Consider the following 17,785-nt stretch of genomic DNA (forward strand, 5'->3'; position numbering starts at 1 on the left):
TAACAGGAACCTGAACCTGAGACACAAATTCAGCATATCCAGCATGCATTACACCTGTCATTTTCCTATTTTGATACTATGATTTGGTCAAAATGTCTGGGAAGGAGGCCTATACGAAAAAACAAGGTGTACATATTTCCACCTAACTGGGTAGCCTACACCAATGAGCAACTATACATACTTGTCATATATGGGTTGTGTTTTATGCCATGCCTCCATAAATTATAGCCGGGAACTTCACTTCCGAGCCCCAGTGTATTGTCAAACACTGTTATGCTTTTAAGGTGTGAGGCTATATTGATAGATTAACATCCATGAGAAAGGGTCCCTTTTGCCAATCCCTCTTAATACTGACAATAGGGGATTTATGTGCCTTGCATCTGATATATCTGATACATCTGCTAAACACACACACACACACACACATATATATATTATTCTTTATTTATTAAAATAACATGTTCACATCCTAACAATCCTGTATTGGTGAATTAGATCTGGTTCTACCTATTTCTACAATTTGTTTGAATCTTGTTTGCTCAGTTCCCTCAATTATATTGCTCTCCCACATCAAGACATAGGCAACATGAAATCATTCATTTCAAGCCTATTCCTTTTTCTCTTCCTCCTCCATGCTGTCAGAGCCTCTCCCCTCCCCCTCTCCTTCATCAGCTCTCTGAGAAGGGGAGCAGCTGAGAGAACTAACAGGGAATTACCGTCCATCTCTAGACATGTGTGCCATCAGCCTAGAGCGCTGTAAACATGATCTAATATATTTTCATTAACATCCCTAAAGTGTGTACAGAGTATGAGGCAACATTTGCCAGCTCATGCCATAGAACACAGGTGTCGTGTGGATTATGTCGTGATTGAATTTGTCAGTGTTAAAATGCAGTTCTGTATGGACATTTGTATGGAATGTGATACTAATTGAATAGTAATATAGTTTATCTGTACTATACTCGACTGTGTTGGATATTCTTGGTGACGCACGCTGTGCTTTGTGTTGTTGTGAATCTACGATGCTTTGAGTCATTCAGACGATGTGACCTCATTTCAGGGAGTGGTCCAGCACAAACAAGCATGGCCTCATCTGTCAAAACACCTTTCGTTTGGTTGGTTCAGTGTGAGTAGGACTGAATCAGGGTGTATGCGCTCTCAAACAGACTCTACCCATTGCAGGGAAGGCGATACGTATGGGTTATGTGAGGGTCTAAAGTGGGTCAGCGTGTGATTTAAAAATGGCAGCGCGCTATGCACCATCTGAATGCGCCTGTGTTTTCGTTGCCTCGCTCTTTCCCTGATGCGGTCCCTGCTATATGTTCAAGCTCTCCATACTGTGATTCCAGAAACAATGCCTAGGGCTTTCTCTGCGTAAAGGGGATTCAGTTTGTGTCGGGAATGCTGCAGCTCTCTGCGAATGTGAGTGAGGGGGGAGGGGTAGGTAATTTTCCGCTACTCGCTGCAGCAGCAGCAGGGAGCTTCAGTACCGATCGAGGTATCAGCTCTGCTCGGCTCAGCTCTCCCTCCTTCTCAGCTCTGCGGCTGGGCGGGGCCGACAACACCTAGTGTCAATCATCCAAACGGGTTGGGCGGGGCAAAGGGTCAGTGTGGATAAGGAGGAGAGGATTTTATCCTTGCATCAGAACATCGTGTGTCTGTTTCGGTGTGTTACATGATATTTTCTAAAGCTGCAAGACTGTATTTGTTTTTCATACAGCAGGTATTGCCTTGGTGGGTGTTTTATAGAGCCATTATACAATACACAGTGTAAAGCAATTGGGAGAGCTTCTTTGCAGTATGCATAATAGGCTGACTTGAGGTTTAGAGTTTGAATCCAATAAAAGCTTCTAACTGCCCTCTCCCGGTGCTGCATTCAATTATTGATTCTACTGTACATTAGGCACACTGCTAATGGTTCACAGCTCTTATTGCAGTAGAGACATTCACCAAAGTCATCTGTGGTAGATAACACAGATGGGTTCGACAGATGGACAAAAAGCATTACGTTGAAATGACCTTATCTCACCAGTTTTGATACAAGGTGACAGAACAGCAGCTATGTTAACAGAAAATGTGTTTATTTATATTATTTCTGTATTTGTCTCCCTGTCTGACTGTCACACACATGTCATTATATTTAGCACTTCCTGTTGTTCTCCTTCACAAGGGTGTGTCCTTTGTGTGCGTGAGGTTAGTGCTGCTATCTGTGGTTACCATGGAGACTGCTCTGAGCCGTAATTTAATGATGAACTAGTCTGTTTCCAGGGAGCTGCCAGTGTGCACCCGCCCCCACTCAGACATCAGTCCCAGCATGTGCTGTAAGCAGGAAGGAAACAGGGTGGACATGATGGGGGGCAGGAGGAGAGAAAGGGAGAGATAGGGAGATAGACAAAGAGGAAGATGGCAACCAAAGATGTGCAGCATTCTGTGCAGAATTGCCAAGTCAGACGAGGGGTAAAGGCAGAAAGCAAGCAAGGGAGAATTGTGTGAGATTAGTGAATCGTTTCTAAAAAGGGACTGGGTTTTAGGGAAAGTCATAAATACAGCAGCGCAGACTCAAGCCTTGAGCGTGAGATAGTGAGAAAACTGGAGCTTCTGAGGATGAGATTGACAAAAAAACACATTAAATACATGCCCTGCAGCTGGGTGAGAACATCACAGGCTTACAATTGGTCACAGATGAAAGGAAGAACTTATCACCAGCACTCCCCTTCTCCCCACTTCCACCAACCCGTCCGTCCTCCCTCTGTGCTCCCTCTTAGTGGCATCGGGATGTTTTTGCAGTCATTAGATTAGCTTTGTCATGCTCAGAACCATGGGTTCCATCCTCTCCCATCCGGCAAGTATACAAAGCCAGGGCATCCTAAGAGGGAAGTATCCAAAGCCTGCCTGCATTTTCTGATAGCTTTGTTCATTGCCACAAGAAAAATCTGTTTGATTTATGCACAGGCTGAACCAGGACAACCAAGGAACTGTTTAACCCTTACAGGGCCCCAGAGGAAGGGATTTATGGTGCTTTTAGTTCTCTCATAACCTTTCTTTTTGAAAGCAAGGCACACAAGGGATCAGCACAAACAAACATACCCAGAGAATGCCTCTTCCACCCGCTTACTGTGTCCACCTGAGTAAAAGGATTGTGGTTACCATGGGACTTTTGTTTCTGAGATTTATAAATGGAAAAGTTCTTGTGCATAGAGAAAATAGGATGATAGGAAGGTATGAGAACACAGCTTTGTCATAGTGTTAAAAGCCTATTAACTAAATAATACCATTGAGTTTTGTATTTTTAGAAGTTATTTATTATGCATTTTCCATTTTAATTTGAAAGACTGAGGCTAATAAAGTGAGTGACACTTTAACAACGCAAGAGCAGATTGTGGTACCTTATCTTTGAGAGTTGTTTATTTGCCTTTTTTCAGTGAGGGACACAACATGTTCAGCTGACACACCAGAACCCCTTTTTAAGTGTTTGTGGTGTGTATCCAATATTGAAATTATAGCTTAGTATCACATTTTGATCCATGAACATGTGACTTCTAATTTAAGACTGTTGTACTAAATACACTATTGGTATGCTTCATGTTGTTCTTTTTCGTCTCACCTCTGAAAGGTAGCCTTACCTTATATCCTTCTTTATTCCTTGTGCTCACTGTATTCTAAAATAAGAGAGAAAATGACTGCCACTGCAGTGTGACGTCTGTGCCCTCTGTCTCTCTCGTTTTCTTTCTCTCTCTCTCTAAATCCCACACACTCGTACACACACGCACACTCAGGGTTGGGATTATGTGTTAGTGCTTTGGCTTAATGAAAAAGCCTGTGAGGATGGGCAGTGGGGTGATGACGTGTCCATCCCATGTACTACCGATTTAATCCAACAGAGGGACCAATTTCACTGTCTCTTCCACCTCTGCTTCCTCTTGCTGCCTGCCTCTCAGACCTGACATAAGGAATTAATTTGCAGTGCTTTTGACCTTGGCTTCTTTCTTTTTTTTAACTGAGATAAGACTCCCTATACTGCGGTTGTGAAAATGAAGATACTGTGTCATTGCCGTACATTTATTTTATTTTGGTTGGTAGAAATGATTACCAACAGACACAAAGTTAACATGAATGACCAGTTACTGTTAAAAAGTGTAAAAAACTCAAAAACTATATTTTGATTTTATTGTTTGGATTATACATCCCATAATCTCCCCCACCTCAGGAATAATTTATCTTTCAAATGTTTTAATTTGCTGTTTCTGCCATCTCTTCCTGTGTTTTGTCACTTCTTTGCATCTTTTTTATTGATCTAAATCTGAAAGCACATTTTTCTTCTACAGACATTGCTGCCCACCTACACAACAATAAACAGCCTGCATACACTTCCTCTATTTCTTTTATGCTCACCTTCTCTTTGATTATCATATAGAAAAAAGGATATGTGTGCCTTTAATATTCTACCTGTATACCAACCTAACACAATGACGACTGTCTCATTGTGCAAAGTGGCACTAAACCAAAGCTTTATGACATTTTGAATAACATGGAGATGAAAACTCTGGCCCTGAAGTTTATGATTAGTGACGTAAATAATAATATTTTCCATCTCCATCAAAATGCTTTGAAATAAGGCACATGAGGAGTTCCGTCTATGAACCAGTAGGTGTAGTCAGTGTGGGGACCTATTCCCTCGATCAGTGCATCTGTTTGCCCTTGATGGTTGTTGTATGTGATTCAAGAGTTATAAGAAGCAGCAGCAAGAGATTCTCGGACATTCATTCAGACAGAATAACTGTATCCTTAGATAGCATTTGTTTTTTTAATAGTTGTGTTTTTCACTGCCTGTGTGTGTGCGTGCATGCCAACAGGCATAAATGCCCTTTAAGTTTGCATGACTCTGTTTGTATATGTGTTGACTGAGGGAGTGATAAGGACTTCTGCTTCATGATAGCCCAGCCTTGACCCGCTCCTCTGTGGATCTTTGCTGACATCTGACTCACTAAAATGGGGGGATTCCAGATAAAAGACTCAGAGGGATGTAATATGAATGGCTTTTAGAGTGGCCGCTTACAGTATTAATGAGGTTGAGTCTTACTGAGGAGAATGTTATTAATACAGCCGTCTTGCAAAAGTGATGCAATGGTGGGGTGCTAATATTCTAGAATTCTTCTAAAATGAAGAAATGTTATTAATTATAATTATCTTTCTTCACCAAATCTATTAGGAGCCTAAGGCAAACGTTTTTTTTTTTCTCACCTACTGATTTTTGTTTTTGTCTATAATAATAATAATAATAATAATAATACATTACATTTATAAAGCCCTTTTCCTGGTGCTCAAAGCGCTTACAAGCAAGTAAAACAAAATAACAACAAAAGTAAAAAGTGCTAAGCTAGGTGGAATAAGGGCAAGAGGTTAGTTGATTAGGAGTTGAAGGCAAGAGTGAAAAGGTGAGTTTTGAGGGATTGTTTGAATGATGTGAGAGTGTTGGCGGATCTGACGTGGCTGGGGAGGGAGTTCCAGAGTGTGGGGGAGGCTGCAGCGAAGGCCCTGTCACCCCAGGTCCGGAGCTTTGTCCTGATGGGCTGCAGTAGGTTAGCTTCAGCAGACCTGAGGCGACGGGTGGGGGTGTGTCGTTGGATGAGGTCACAGAGGTAGGGGGGGGTAAGGTTGTTGAGGGCTTTGAAAGTGAAAAGTAATATTTTAAAGTCAATGCAGTGTTTGATGGGGAGCCAGTGGAGGTCATGGAGGGTAGGGGTGATGTGGTCGGAGCGTTGGGTGGAGGTGAGCAAGCGGGCAGCTGAGTTTTGGGCATATTGAAGTTTTTTTAGTATGAATGCAGGTGATCCAAAAAGTATGCTGTTGCAGTAATCCAGTCAGGATGTTATAAAGGCATGGATCAGAGTTTCAGCAGCGGTCGATGAGAGGGAGGGTCTGATGCGGGCGATGTTCTTTAAATGGAAGAAAGCGTTTTTTGTGACCTGATTGACGTGAGGGAGGAAAGTGAGGGTGGGGTCAAGGATGATGCCAAGGTCACGGATGTGAGTGGAGGGGTTGACAATGGAGCCATCGATGGTAAGAGAAACATTTTGGGTTGAGCGGGTAAGTGAGTTTGGACCAATGATTATAAGTTCCGATTTGTCAAAATCCACTAAACATCAGAAATTCTCCAATTAGGATTTTGAAATCTGTGTTTGTTGATGTGTATCAGGCATCTGCCTGCAGGTGGAATAATTGGGATAACTTTGTATACAGCACCCTTGGGTGAACAATTAAGTAATCTACAGCTGAGAGAGTAATTGAGGCTGAAACAGATGGGCACATTTGGAAGAGGAGAGAGAGTTGTAATTTATCCAGCAGCAACCCTTTGTAAAAGTAAAGGGAGGAGGAAGGAGGAGAGTCAGGTGCACAGGTCATGTGTAATTCCAGCGCTGTGTTCGTTTTTGACGAGATAAACGGTGCCTGTTTTCTTGTTTGTGTCATTGCTTAACACGGAGGTCCACATGTCCCACCGGGAAAATCTGCTAAATGTCACGGTGAGCGTGGCAGACTGCACACGTAGAATCACCAGAGACAGTTGAAAGGCTTCGGTTGATCACCCCTCCCCTGCTCAGTGGTGTGCAGTAAAAAGTCCATGACATTTCATTTTTTTGCCGTTTAAAAAAAGGCTTTGCAGAGGTAATAGCTAATATATAATGTAATTTGAATAACATAGTTCCACGTTCAAGAACCACATGCACATTTTGCAGTCTGCAAATTCAGTCCTTTATATACACACTGTATGTGGAAAGGATTTTGTATATAGTTAATCATTTATCTCCCTTCATCGGCATTTGGCTGCTTTTCCAACTCCCTATTTTGCCACCTCCTCGTCGTCGCCTTGTAGTGTGAAGAGTCAATGTGCATCTACCCATCCACTAGCAGCATCCGAGTGAGTCACAGCCTTCTCCCCGTTTCCCAGGATGCAAACGCTGTCATCGCCGTGGGCAGACCGGGCGTGGGTGAGTGGCCGAGCACCAGGAGAGGAAAAAGATTGTGTGGGCGGTGGACGCTCATCTTGGCCCAGTGGCCGAGTGAATCTTGAAGACTCAGGGTCTCACAAGGCCACTTCTTCACAGCACACAACTTGTCAAAAGAGTGGCAATGGATCACATCAGCACAGTTTTACTGGTTACATCACTGTTTTTTCTTAGACTAATTTAAAGCCTATTTATGGTGGTTCCTAGCAAACCTATTGACGTGAAACTGCGAACACTGAACTTGAGTTGATTGTTTTTTACAGTCATCGCTCCACTGTTGATATAAAATTGAATCGTGTCAAGGATCTTCAATTTCTATTTGCCATGTTAAATGCATTGGGGTGAGGTCTCATCCAATTAACTTCAATTCAATTTAAATCCGAATTTAATTTAGGTACATGGATTCTGAGTTCGGAGTAATTAGAGGAGAACCAGAGCAGGCTGATTTGGTTGTTAAGGCCGCCACCTGCTACCCCACGCATGCGCAGTTCATGCCTGCCAGAGGTGGCCGCAGCGTTGTATTTTGGCCAGATGAGAGGGTTCACTCCCAGAGCATATTGTCTGTGACCCGACTAGCCTCGTCGTCACCAGTGGAAATCTTAATAACATTACGTGCTTTGTGTTGTATGTAGAAGTGCAAATGTCAGTTATATGCTGACAGAACGTCCCAGTGTCTCAGCACTTAACTCTCGTGAAGAGACACATGGTGAGAAGGAGATTCACCCCTCTATTGAATGTTGTGGTTAAAATATGAGAGAGAGCCTCTGACCACACTCGCAACACCTTCATTCATTTAATCATATTCCCATGGCATTTGCTGTGATAAAATAACGTGTTTAATAGAGTAATGTCAACCAAAGTCATAGGAAATAATACACCCAAATTGCATGGAGCTTTTATTGTTTTTATAGTTGGTTTATTTGTTTTTGTATATGTTTCTTTTTTTTCAAAAATATATTCTGCATGTATCAGACATTTGCTTTTCCGTTTGGCTCGAGGGTTCTTGAGTAATTGTGGGCTTGCATCAGTGCGGAAATGTAATCGCCAGGCTGGTTCATAAATCAGTTTCCCAGCGTACAATGAAAAGGGCGGTGGCGCTGACAAAAAGAGGGAAAACGATTGTTGTCGAAATGTTTCCCCCGAAATCTGTGTAGATTGCACTGTCAGATACACATACAGCGTCCATATTCGTGCACATATAATACTGCGGAGTCTTTTCTTCCTTTCTGTTTTTGTTTTTATTTGTATTAGATGTTCTTCCATCATTTTATTCGGAGGTGCTGAAATGCAGTCAGCATCTCTTGAGCGAGAGGGCTCCCCCTCCCCTTTTGCCCACAGAAACCATCGCAGGGAGGGAGAGAGAAAAAGAGAGAGAGAGCTATAGGCAGTGAAAGCAGCCAGCCTTGCACTGTAGGATAGAGAAATTTAAAAACAGAACCCAGCATAGACAAAGGAAAACATGGATGCACAGGGGAAAATTCCCGTTAAACAGGCACCAGAGAGGATGCGGTGGTATTCCTGCACATAGTCGGAGTTATGCACGGATCATTTTCTCGTTTTTAATGAGGCGGATGGGCACTCACAGCAAGCTGAAAAGACGGACAGATTCCTCCAACCCGTCTGCGAATTCTGCCTGCCTGCGATGGCTGTGACGGCACGATGCTGTTACAGTGTAAATGAGAATGTGCCTTTTTCTTTATATTTTGTTATTTTCATACTGAGTAGCCTTACAAATGCACAAATTCGATACTCCATTCCGGAGGAGCTGGAAAACGGGGCATTGGTCGGTGACATTGTCCGGGATTTGGGTTTGGACCTGAGCAAACTTTCCACGCGACGCGTCAGAATCACTTCTGACAGTGGACGGAGATATTTCACCATAAATCACAAAACAGGGAAGCTGCTTGTGAGTGACCGCATTGACCGAGAGACAGTTTGTGAATTCAGTGGCACCTGTTCACGCAACCTTGAGGTGGTATTAGAGAATCCACTGGAGGTGCACAACGTGGAGGTGGACATTTTAGACGTAAACGATAACGCGCCACAATTCCCTCGAGATGAATATCAGCTCGAGGTGTCCGAGTCCGCTCTCACCGGTTCGCGCTTTCACATAGAGGGAGCTCAGGATGCAGATGATGGTTCCAACTCTGTGAAGCAGTACCGCCTCAGCCCAAACGACCACCTCACCCTGGACTCTATTAAGCCCTTTTCAAATAATAAGCACATCGAGTTTATTCTTAAAAAGCCCTTTGACCGCGAGCAGAAACTCTCTCATCAGTTAATCCTGACAGCAATGGATGGAGGCACCCCACAGAGAACTGGCACTGCCAAAATCAATGTACGTATACTTGATGCCAATGACAATGTACCTGCGTTTGACATCTCTGTGTACAAAGTAAAATTGTACGAAAACTCTCCAAAGGGTGCACTTGTGATCAAGTTAAATGCAACAGACCCTGATGAGGGCTCAAATGGGGAAGTGTTTTATTCCTTCAGCAGTTACACACCAGAAAGAGTCAGACAGATGTTTTCCATGGACACAGAAACAGGTGAAATTAGGGTGAAAAACAACATAGACTACGAAGAGACAAACTCTTATGAAATGTACATACAGGCTATGGACAAGGGGCCAGCTGCTGTGGCAGTTCACTGTAAAGTAGTCGTAGAAGTTTTGGATGTCAATGACAACATTCCTGAGATTATACTGTCTTCACTCTCCAGTCCTGTACGTGAGGATGCCCGGGCTGACACAGTTGTAGCATTGATCAGTGTGAATGATCGTGACTCTGGAAAAAATAAACAAGTTTCCCTTGATATCATGCCCAATCTGCCTTTTAGGATCAAGTCTTTCCGGAACCACTATACTATTGTTACCTCTGCTTTCCTCGACCGGGAAACCATCTCATCCTACAATGTCACTGTCAATGCTGTGGATGGAGGCACCCCAGCCCTATCATCTCAAATGACCTTTAAGGTTGCTGTTGCAGACGTGAATGACAACCCGCCTCGTTTTGAACAGACATCCTATACCGTTTATATTACAGAGAACAATGCTCCTGGTGCACCTTTGTGTGTTGTTAAAGCCACAGATGCTGATGCTGCTGAAAATGCACGCATCACCTATACTGTCCTGAATGACAACAACCATGGCATCCCTGTAGCCAGCTACATCAGCATCAAACCTGCCAAAGGTGAAGCCTATGCCCTGCGAGCCTTCGATTTTGAGAAGTTGAGAGAGTTTCACTTTCAGGTTAAAGCCCAGGACAATGGTGTGCCTCCCCTAAGCCGTGTGGCCACTGTGTATGTTTACATTATGGATCAGAATGACCATGTGCCCAGGATAGTCTACCCACCTTCCAATGGCAGCCGCTCCACAGAAACACTGATGAAAAACGCTGAAGCAGGAGTGTTGGTTACCAAGGTGACAGCGTGGGATGGTGACGCCGGGCAGAATGCTTGGCTGCTCTACGCCATTGAGCAGACAAACACAGACCTTGACCTGTTCAAGGTGCATGAGTACACCGGCGAGATACGCACCACAAGGCGGGTCATTGAGGACAACTCCACCTCCTTCATTTTGACAGTGCGAGTACATGATCATGGTTTACCGCCACTCTCCTCCACTGCCACCATCCATGTGCACGTGATGGAGCTTCCTCCCAAGTTGACCCCTGACCCTAAGCGTATCATCCGACCGAACAGCCCCCTGATGTTTTCCAACGTCACCCTCTACCTCATCATTGCTCTTTGTGCAACAACTTTTGTGTTCCTGGTCACCATCTTTGTGCTGGCCATTGTGCGTTGCCATGCGTACTGCACCCAGCCTGGCTCCTGCTCCCCATGTTGTGTATCCAAGAAAAGTGTTCCAGAGGGTGGCACCGCAGCAGGTGGTGGTGGGGGAGGAGCAAGAGCTGCACGTGGAGGTGGTGGTGGTGGTGGTGGTGCTGGTGGCGGAGGGCAACCAAACGACAATGTGGCCATGCGACGTGACCTCAAAGGGGAACCGCATTATATTGAAGTGCGGGGAAATGGGTCTTTAACTAAAACATACTGTTACAAGACATGCATGACAGCCACGTCAGGAAGCGACACATTTATGTTCTACAACACGGGACGGCCACACAGTAGCACCTGGGGCTCGGGCTACGTCACCAGCCACAGCGGACAGAGCCAGTTAATTGTACGGCGACTTAGTATGCCAGATGCAACTATTCAGGTGTGTGTCTAGTGTGATCTCTGTATTTGTTGTTTTAGATTGCCTCATAGCAGTAAATGAGACACAAGGTACAAGCTATAAAAACAAAAATTCTCAGACAGTTATGGCTCAGGCTTTGCTGGGCAGTGTTCTTGCAGTTGGATTGCAGTTTACATTTATGGCTCTGAAACTGTTAAAGCCATTTATCTGTTATACAAGCGTGTAATGTTTCACAATAATACATTTACTTGCTGCTCTTCAGGACAGATAGTTTAAAAAAAGGCAAATTGGAATGTATAAGTTATTTCCATCACTTGCAAGATGCCTGAGAAAATGATCTAATGTGAGAAAACGATACCACAATTTTTTTTAGGTATATGCTTCCATTATTACGTTTTAATGGTCGTTACATTAGGTGCCATTTATCTTCAGGTCTGCATCTAAAAACAATGTGTGGGTAGTTTCTCTGTACGGTTTATATGAGTGGGTTGGTTAATGCACTCTGATTTGCTGGTTGTGGTAAGTGTCTTTGTGTGTGTTCCACGCTTGCTAAAGACCAGGCATTTGGAGAGTCGGTGAAGATATTAAAGTACAACCGTCCTCCACAGTTCTGCAGACAGCTGTAATCTGCTTTCTGTTACATTCTCTCTTCACAACAAACCAGTAGATTTCAGCTCGTTCACCTATGACCCCACACAGCCAATGTTATTTGTCACCTCTGGGCTGTGTGCCACACTATTCAAGTCCAGTAGGTCCAGAGGGCATTCAGTGGTTATCTCTAAAGAGAGGGACAGTCTAGAAAATAGAGCAGCATTCGCCAGCTGCAAGGGCCTACAGTCCCACTGCACCAAAAATATCCTCTTCTGGTCACGTACCTCTCCGGTAGTGAGCAGCAAGCAAGCATTTTGGAATAGGGGAAGAAGACAGGAAGGAGGCACCAGAGCTTCAGTTCATGTTTTTTTTGCCATTTAAAAGGTTGCATATAGAGTTGTTTGCATAATTTAAAGAACCAAACAGTATTTTTAGAATAAAACAAATATTATTTACTTTCAACATGGTGATGTGAGCCTCTATCGGTCTGTCTATTCAGTGAAGAAAAGGACATTTGAGTAAAGAGGATGACATGTTTACGGGTATTGTTCTGTTATCACTTGATGTGTCCCTCATTAAATGCCAGTCATGTTTCTATTTAATTAACTGTCAGCGATGTGTTTCTCAGTACTGTGTGTGGATTGGCTGGCTGTGCGCAGATGAGGCGGGGGGATGAAAGGTGATTGGACAGAGTGTTGATGGCGGAGGTGTGCGCTCTGTATCCATGCTAGGAGTGTTCACACAGAGGGAGAGGGAAGAATGGAGAAAAAGGCGAGAAATTGATTGAGTGGGCAAACAAAAAGCTTTCTTTACAAATTACAGTCAGGCAAGGAAATTATGAAACTAAAATCTCATGATGTTTTAGGTTTCTTTCCATTTTTTTTACTGAATCTGGTTTCTCCCCTCAAAGAAAGAAACAATGCATTGGTAACTCATTCGAAGTATGAGTCAGATTTGTTTTTGTTTGTCTGTTTACAGTTATTGCATAAACTACTTACATTTTTGGTTTGCATGCATTTCTTCCCTTTGGAGTATATCAGACTGTGGACATGCATAGGTTCCAGATGCTTTTATCTAGTGTGTGTATATGCTAGTGTGTGTGTTTTCATTTAGCCCAATAAACACCATACGGCCAAACAGACCTCTCCCTTCAGCCACTGCTGTCCCGCTTCAGGGAAAGTGTTTAGCTAAGCCATTTAGTCCCATTTGTGGACAATCTGGTCTTATTTTAACATTGTTTTTATGTCTCAATCTCTTCTTGTTTGTTATGTGAACGTTAATATTAGACAAATAGCTTATGTTTTACTGTTTCTAATGCCGTAATAATATGCACTTCAATATCAATCTAAACTATTGATCTAACCACCGATTGCTTTTTAAGGAGTGATGGTCTGAAAGATAATCAAGTGCACCCAGTTGTAAGTGTCTTCATTGCTGCAGGGTTCTGATGTGTGAATGACTCCAGGAGGAATACCAACCTTCTCTCATTAAGACCAAATATTGGATTTCAAGGGTGATGAATGTCCACTGCAGACTCATAGAGGTCATTGCAGCTTCAGCAGCAAGCGAACATCTGTCATATTTGAAAGGAAATTGGATTGCAAATGGGTCTCGTATGAACTGCATGGCCAAGCACAGAGAATTGTAATTTCCTCAATCAGATTGTTTAAGGACTGTCAATGGTTTTGGTTGAGATTAGAGAAAATACAATCTGGGTGTGGTCAGTTTAACAGAAAAATGTTCTGCAGCAAAAGCATTGCCAATACTGAATGGACAGTCCTCTCACCACATTTCTTCTGGTTTTATGATTTAAGATCTTTTTCAGAAGCACAAACAATGAAATTGCATATTAGGAGGTCTCAAATGAATTGCATTACTGGCAGAGGTTCCAGTGTGGTGTCCCTTTTAGTCTTTCGTTATATTGTCGTGTGTCTGACGGGGTTAACATGATATCTGCCCGCCCCCTCTTTCCCCCACCTGTGACCTTCACAGGACTGAAAGGATGGAGGGCGGTGGGTGCAGGGTACACTCTTGACTGAGCTCTGCACAGTTACCATGGTGAGATGTGTCAGACTGACTCAGGCAGACTGTGTGCCTGTGACACTCTAGGTTTTGATCAGTGTTAAGAGGATGAAACAGAAAGAAAGAACGCAAAAGCACGGAAAGGGAGGGTGGTGAATATACAGAGGCAGAGAGGGCGGTACGGTGAGAAGGAAAAATACAGCAATAGACGCAGGTCTTTCAGAAATGTAGATCTAGCATCACCGATAAACATCCTGATACTTTGGTGGTTTTTTGAAGACTGATGTACACATTTTGGAATATCTTCATAAAGTCATAGAGAATGTGAAAGAGAAAGACAAAAGGAGCATTGGGTAGAATGCATCTTTGAATTGAGTCTGTCATCAGCACACCCAGCAATGTTTCTTATATATCACATGGTCAGTGGTCAACTCTCTCAACACATTTTTATATTTCAGAGGACATGGATGGGATCGGAGGAGATGAGTTACAATCTTTAATTCAACACCTTTTTCTCTCCATAGGCAGCAGCAAGCTTTCACTTCCATGACTGAGTTTGTTTGTTTATGTGTGTCTTGCCATGGCTTATTAATGAGATGGTATTGACTTCAGCGTGTACTTAAGACTCAATTTCTCTCACTCTCTCTTGCAGCCCAGAGTGCAGAGTGCCGACTGGAGATATTCAGCCTCACTGAGAGCAGGCGGTATGATGCAGAGGTAAGAATTCAATTTATTTTCTGTCACTTGCACAAAGTATCTCAACAGTCACTTTCATCATTTGTTGCTAAAGACCAACAGGCATGTACGCTATTGTTCCACATGATCATATTCAAGCCAATAACCAAATCCGGCACCACAGACTGATCGTAAGAAGCAACCATTCTTCATTCTAGCTAATTCTGCGAGTCGTCTTGGATATCCTCAAATTGTCTACGGGAATGGCCTCAATATGCCAATGGGAAATCATGTGAACTGCAACTGAAAAACAAAGAAAAAAGTATTGAAGAGTCATTCTGCTGCCAGTTCAGAGGGAGCAGCCCTGTCATCCAGAGGCCGAGACTAAAGATAATAATCACACACCAAGAAGTCATTCTCTGAACAATCTGTTTCAGTTAGTTGACATTAAATACAACTTAACATGAGACCTATTACCATATTTTTTTCCATATATTGACCATATGGAAAACATCTATAAATGTCTTGAAACCCTGACAGATCTGCATCACAGAGAGGATGATGCATGTTTAAACAATGGCCTCTTCCAGTAGAGATGTCTGAGATCATCTTGCTGGCAACTGCTGCTCAGCTGTGATTACACTTCTGAGGGGAAATTACAAGGACCTCGTATAAGTCTTTATCAAATCAGAATAAAAGCCATTAGAGCTGAAATGATTACCCAACTAATCAAGAACAATTATTGAAAATCTATTTAAAAATAGATTCATAAATAATCAAGTGTTTATAATGCAGAAAATGTTCACTATTCTCTGACATATAGAACAAACGATTAATTGATTATTCTAGAAAATAATATGCAGATCAATCTACAATGAAAACAATAGGTCAGTTGCTGCCCTAATTGCATATAATAATAATATTGTATTTCTTACAACACAAGGTTTATTTGTTAACTATATGGGCGGCTGTGGCTAAGTGGATAGAGTGCTGGACTTCGAATCAGGGGGTAGCAAGTTCGAGTCCCACTGCAGTCAGCATGTCGTTGTGTCCCTGGGCAAGACACTTCCCCCCAAATTGCTCCTGTGGGGATTGTCCACAGTACTGTTTGTTTGTTTGTAGCCTTTATTTAACCAGGTTAAAAAATCCCATTGAGATCAACGATCTCTTTTTCAAGGGAGACCTGCGGTACATTAGTTACACATAAAAACAACAGAAAACAAAAGGACATCACAACATAATTACAGGGGTATACATTAGCAACCTATTTACAGTGACAGGTATCCAATAACATTTCATCCAGCCGTGCTTTAAAATGATGCAAGGGAATCAAAATGCTCAGTTTCAATTTTTTTTGCATAGTGTTCCAAGCTAGAGGAGCAGCGCACATAAAAGCTTTAGTACCTAAAACAGTCCTAGCACTTGGCACATGTAATAAGAACACATCCTGGGATCTCAGGCAATAGCTACTTGCCACTCTCCGTGAGATCAAAGAGCATATATAAGTCGGTAGTTTACCCAGCATGGCTTTATATATGAATATGTACCAATGACTGAGCCTCCGACCAGTAAGTGAAGGCAGACCTGCCTTGGCATACAGGGTACAGTGATGAGTAAGTGCTTTACAGTTAGTAACAAATCTCAGAGCACTGTGATAGGCGGCATCTAACCTTTCCAGGCAATGGGCAGGTGCATTCATATAGATCAAATCACCATAGTCCAGCACAGGTAAAAAGGTCACAGTGACTAGCCTTTTCCTGGCTTCAAAAGAGAAACAGGACTTGTTTCTGAAAAAGAAACCTAGCTTCACCCTCAGCTTTCTAAGCAGATTAATGACCTGAAGTTTAAAAGTAAGACAATCATCAAGCCAGATACCAAGGTATTTATAACAGCTAACCACTTGGAGTACTTGTCCTTGCATAGTCACAATATCCAAAGCAGTCTCTGGAGTCTTTTTAGCTTTAGAAAATAGCATTACCTTGGTTTTCTCAACATTTAAAAGAAGCTTTAGTTCAGAGAGCTGAGTCTGAATAATGTTAAAAACAGCCTGTAATTTAACAACCGCCTCCTTAATGGAGGGACCTGCACAGTACATCACGGTATCATCCGCATAAAAATGTAAAGTAGCTCCATCCACATTTTCACCTAAACTATTGATGTAGATGGAGAATAAAAGTGGACCTAAAACAGAACCTTGAGGAACACCATTAGCAATGTTCAACCACTCAGAAGACAGCCCATCAAAGTGAACACATTGGGACCTTTCAGAGAGGTAGTTCACAAACCACCCCACTGCATGGCTGGATAAGCCAATACTGAGTAGCCTCTGCTTTAAGATGCGATGATCGACGGTGTCAAACGCTTTGGAGAGGTCAATAAATAGAGCTGCACAACTCTGCTTTTTATCTAAAATACTTGTAATGTCATTCACCACTTTCATTGTGGCAGTGATGGTGCTATGTTTCTTTCTGAAGCCTGACTGATGTTTAGACAGGATATTATTTTTACATAAAAACTCCTTTACCTGCTCACTCACTAGGCGTTCAAGCACCTTAGCCAGAACTGACAATTTCGAGATTGGCCTATAGTTATTTAAAACAGTTGCCTCCCCTCCTTTTAGTAGTGGCAGGATATACGCTGACTTCCATACTTTTGGAATTGTATTTGTGCTGAGGGAGAGGTTAAAAAGAGAAGTAAGAGGTGGAGCAATAAAATCTGCAGCTATCTTTAAAAAGAAAGGTTCTACGTTGTCCGGGCCAGCCGGTTTCTTAGGATCTAACTTGGATAATGCTTCATGAACAACATTTACAGTAAAAGGAGTAAAACTGAAAGGGTTTTCCAGACCACATTGTTCAGAGTCACAGACTGTGGTGTTCACAGAAGCAGAGTTAGTAACAGAATCAAACATAGAACCGCAGGACACAAAATGCTCATTAAAACAATTTAACATAGTAGCCCTGTCCGATATAGAGCCAGATGTTGTGGTAATGCACGGAGGTAGCTCATTTCGGATTTCACCGGTGGATATCGATTTTATGGCTTTCCAAAATGTCCTAGGATTATTCAGGTTTTCTGTCGTAACTGACAAATAGTACTTCGACTTAGCACTTTTGACCTGTGAAGTGAAGCTATTTCTTAGCTGCCTAAAAAGCAGCCATTCTACCTCTGAGCCAGATTTCCTAGCCTTTGCCCAGGCCTTGTTTCTCTCATGCAGGAGACTGGACAGTTCTGCAGAAAACCAAGGATGGTCTCGTCCCTTTACTCTAAAAGTACGCAGGGGTGCATGTCTATCTATAAT

The 17,785-nt window shown here is 42.7% G+C and overlaps 1 protein-coding gene across 10 annotated transcripts in view; it reads left to right on the forward strand.

The window, feature by feature from the left end:
• Nucleotides 1-17,785, forward strand: part of LOC117485543 (protocadherin alpha-C2-like) — a 166,235-nt gene that overhangs the window by 133,944 nt on the left and 14,506 nt on the right. For 8 of the 10 annotated variants that reach the window (XM_034134117.1, XM_034134118.1, XM_034134116.1 and 5 more), the window contains exon 2: nucleotides 14,465-14,529. In XM_034134117.1, the coding sequence (XP_033990008.1) occupies nucleotides 14,465-14,529 (65 nt within the window). Of the gene's footprint in view, nucleotides 1-8,425; nucleotides 11,221-14,464; nucleotides 14,530-17,785 lie in introns of those variants that run through there. The other 2 variants (XM_034134123.1, XM_034134113.1) reach the window with 2 other exon arrangements.

This window comes from Trematomus bernacchii, unplaced genomic scaffold (assembly GCF_902827165.1).
Source record: "Trematomus bernacchii unplaced genomic scaffold, fTreBer1.1, whole genome shotgun sequence".
Classification (NCBI taxonomy): Eukaryota; Metazoa; Chordata; class Actinopteri; order Perciformes; family Nototheniidae; genus Trematomus; species Trematomus bernacchii.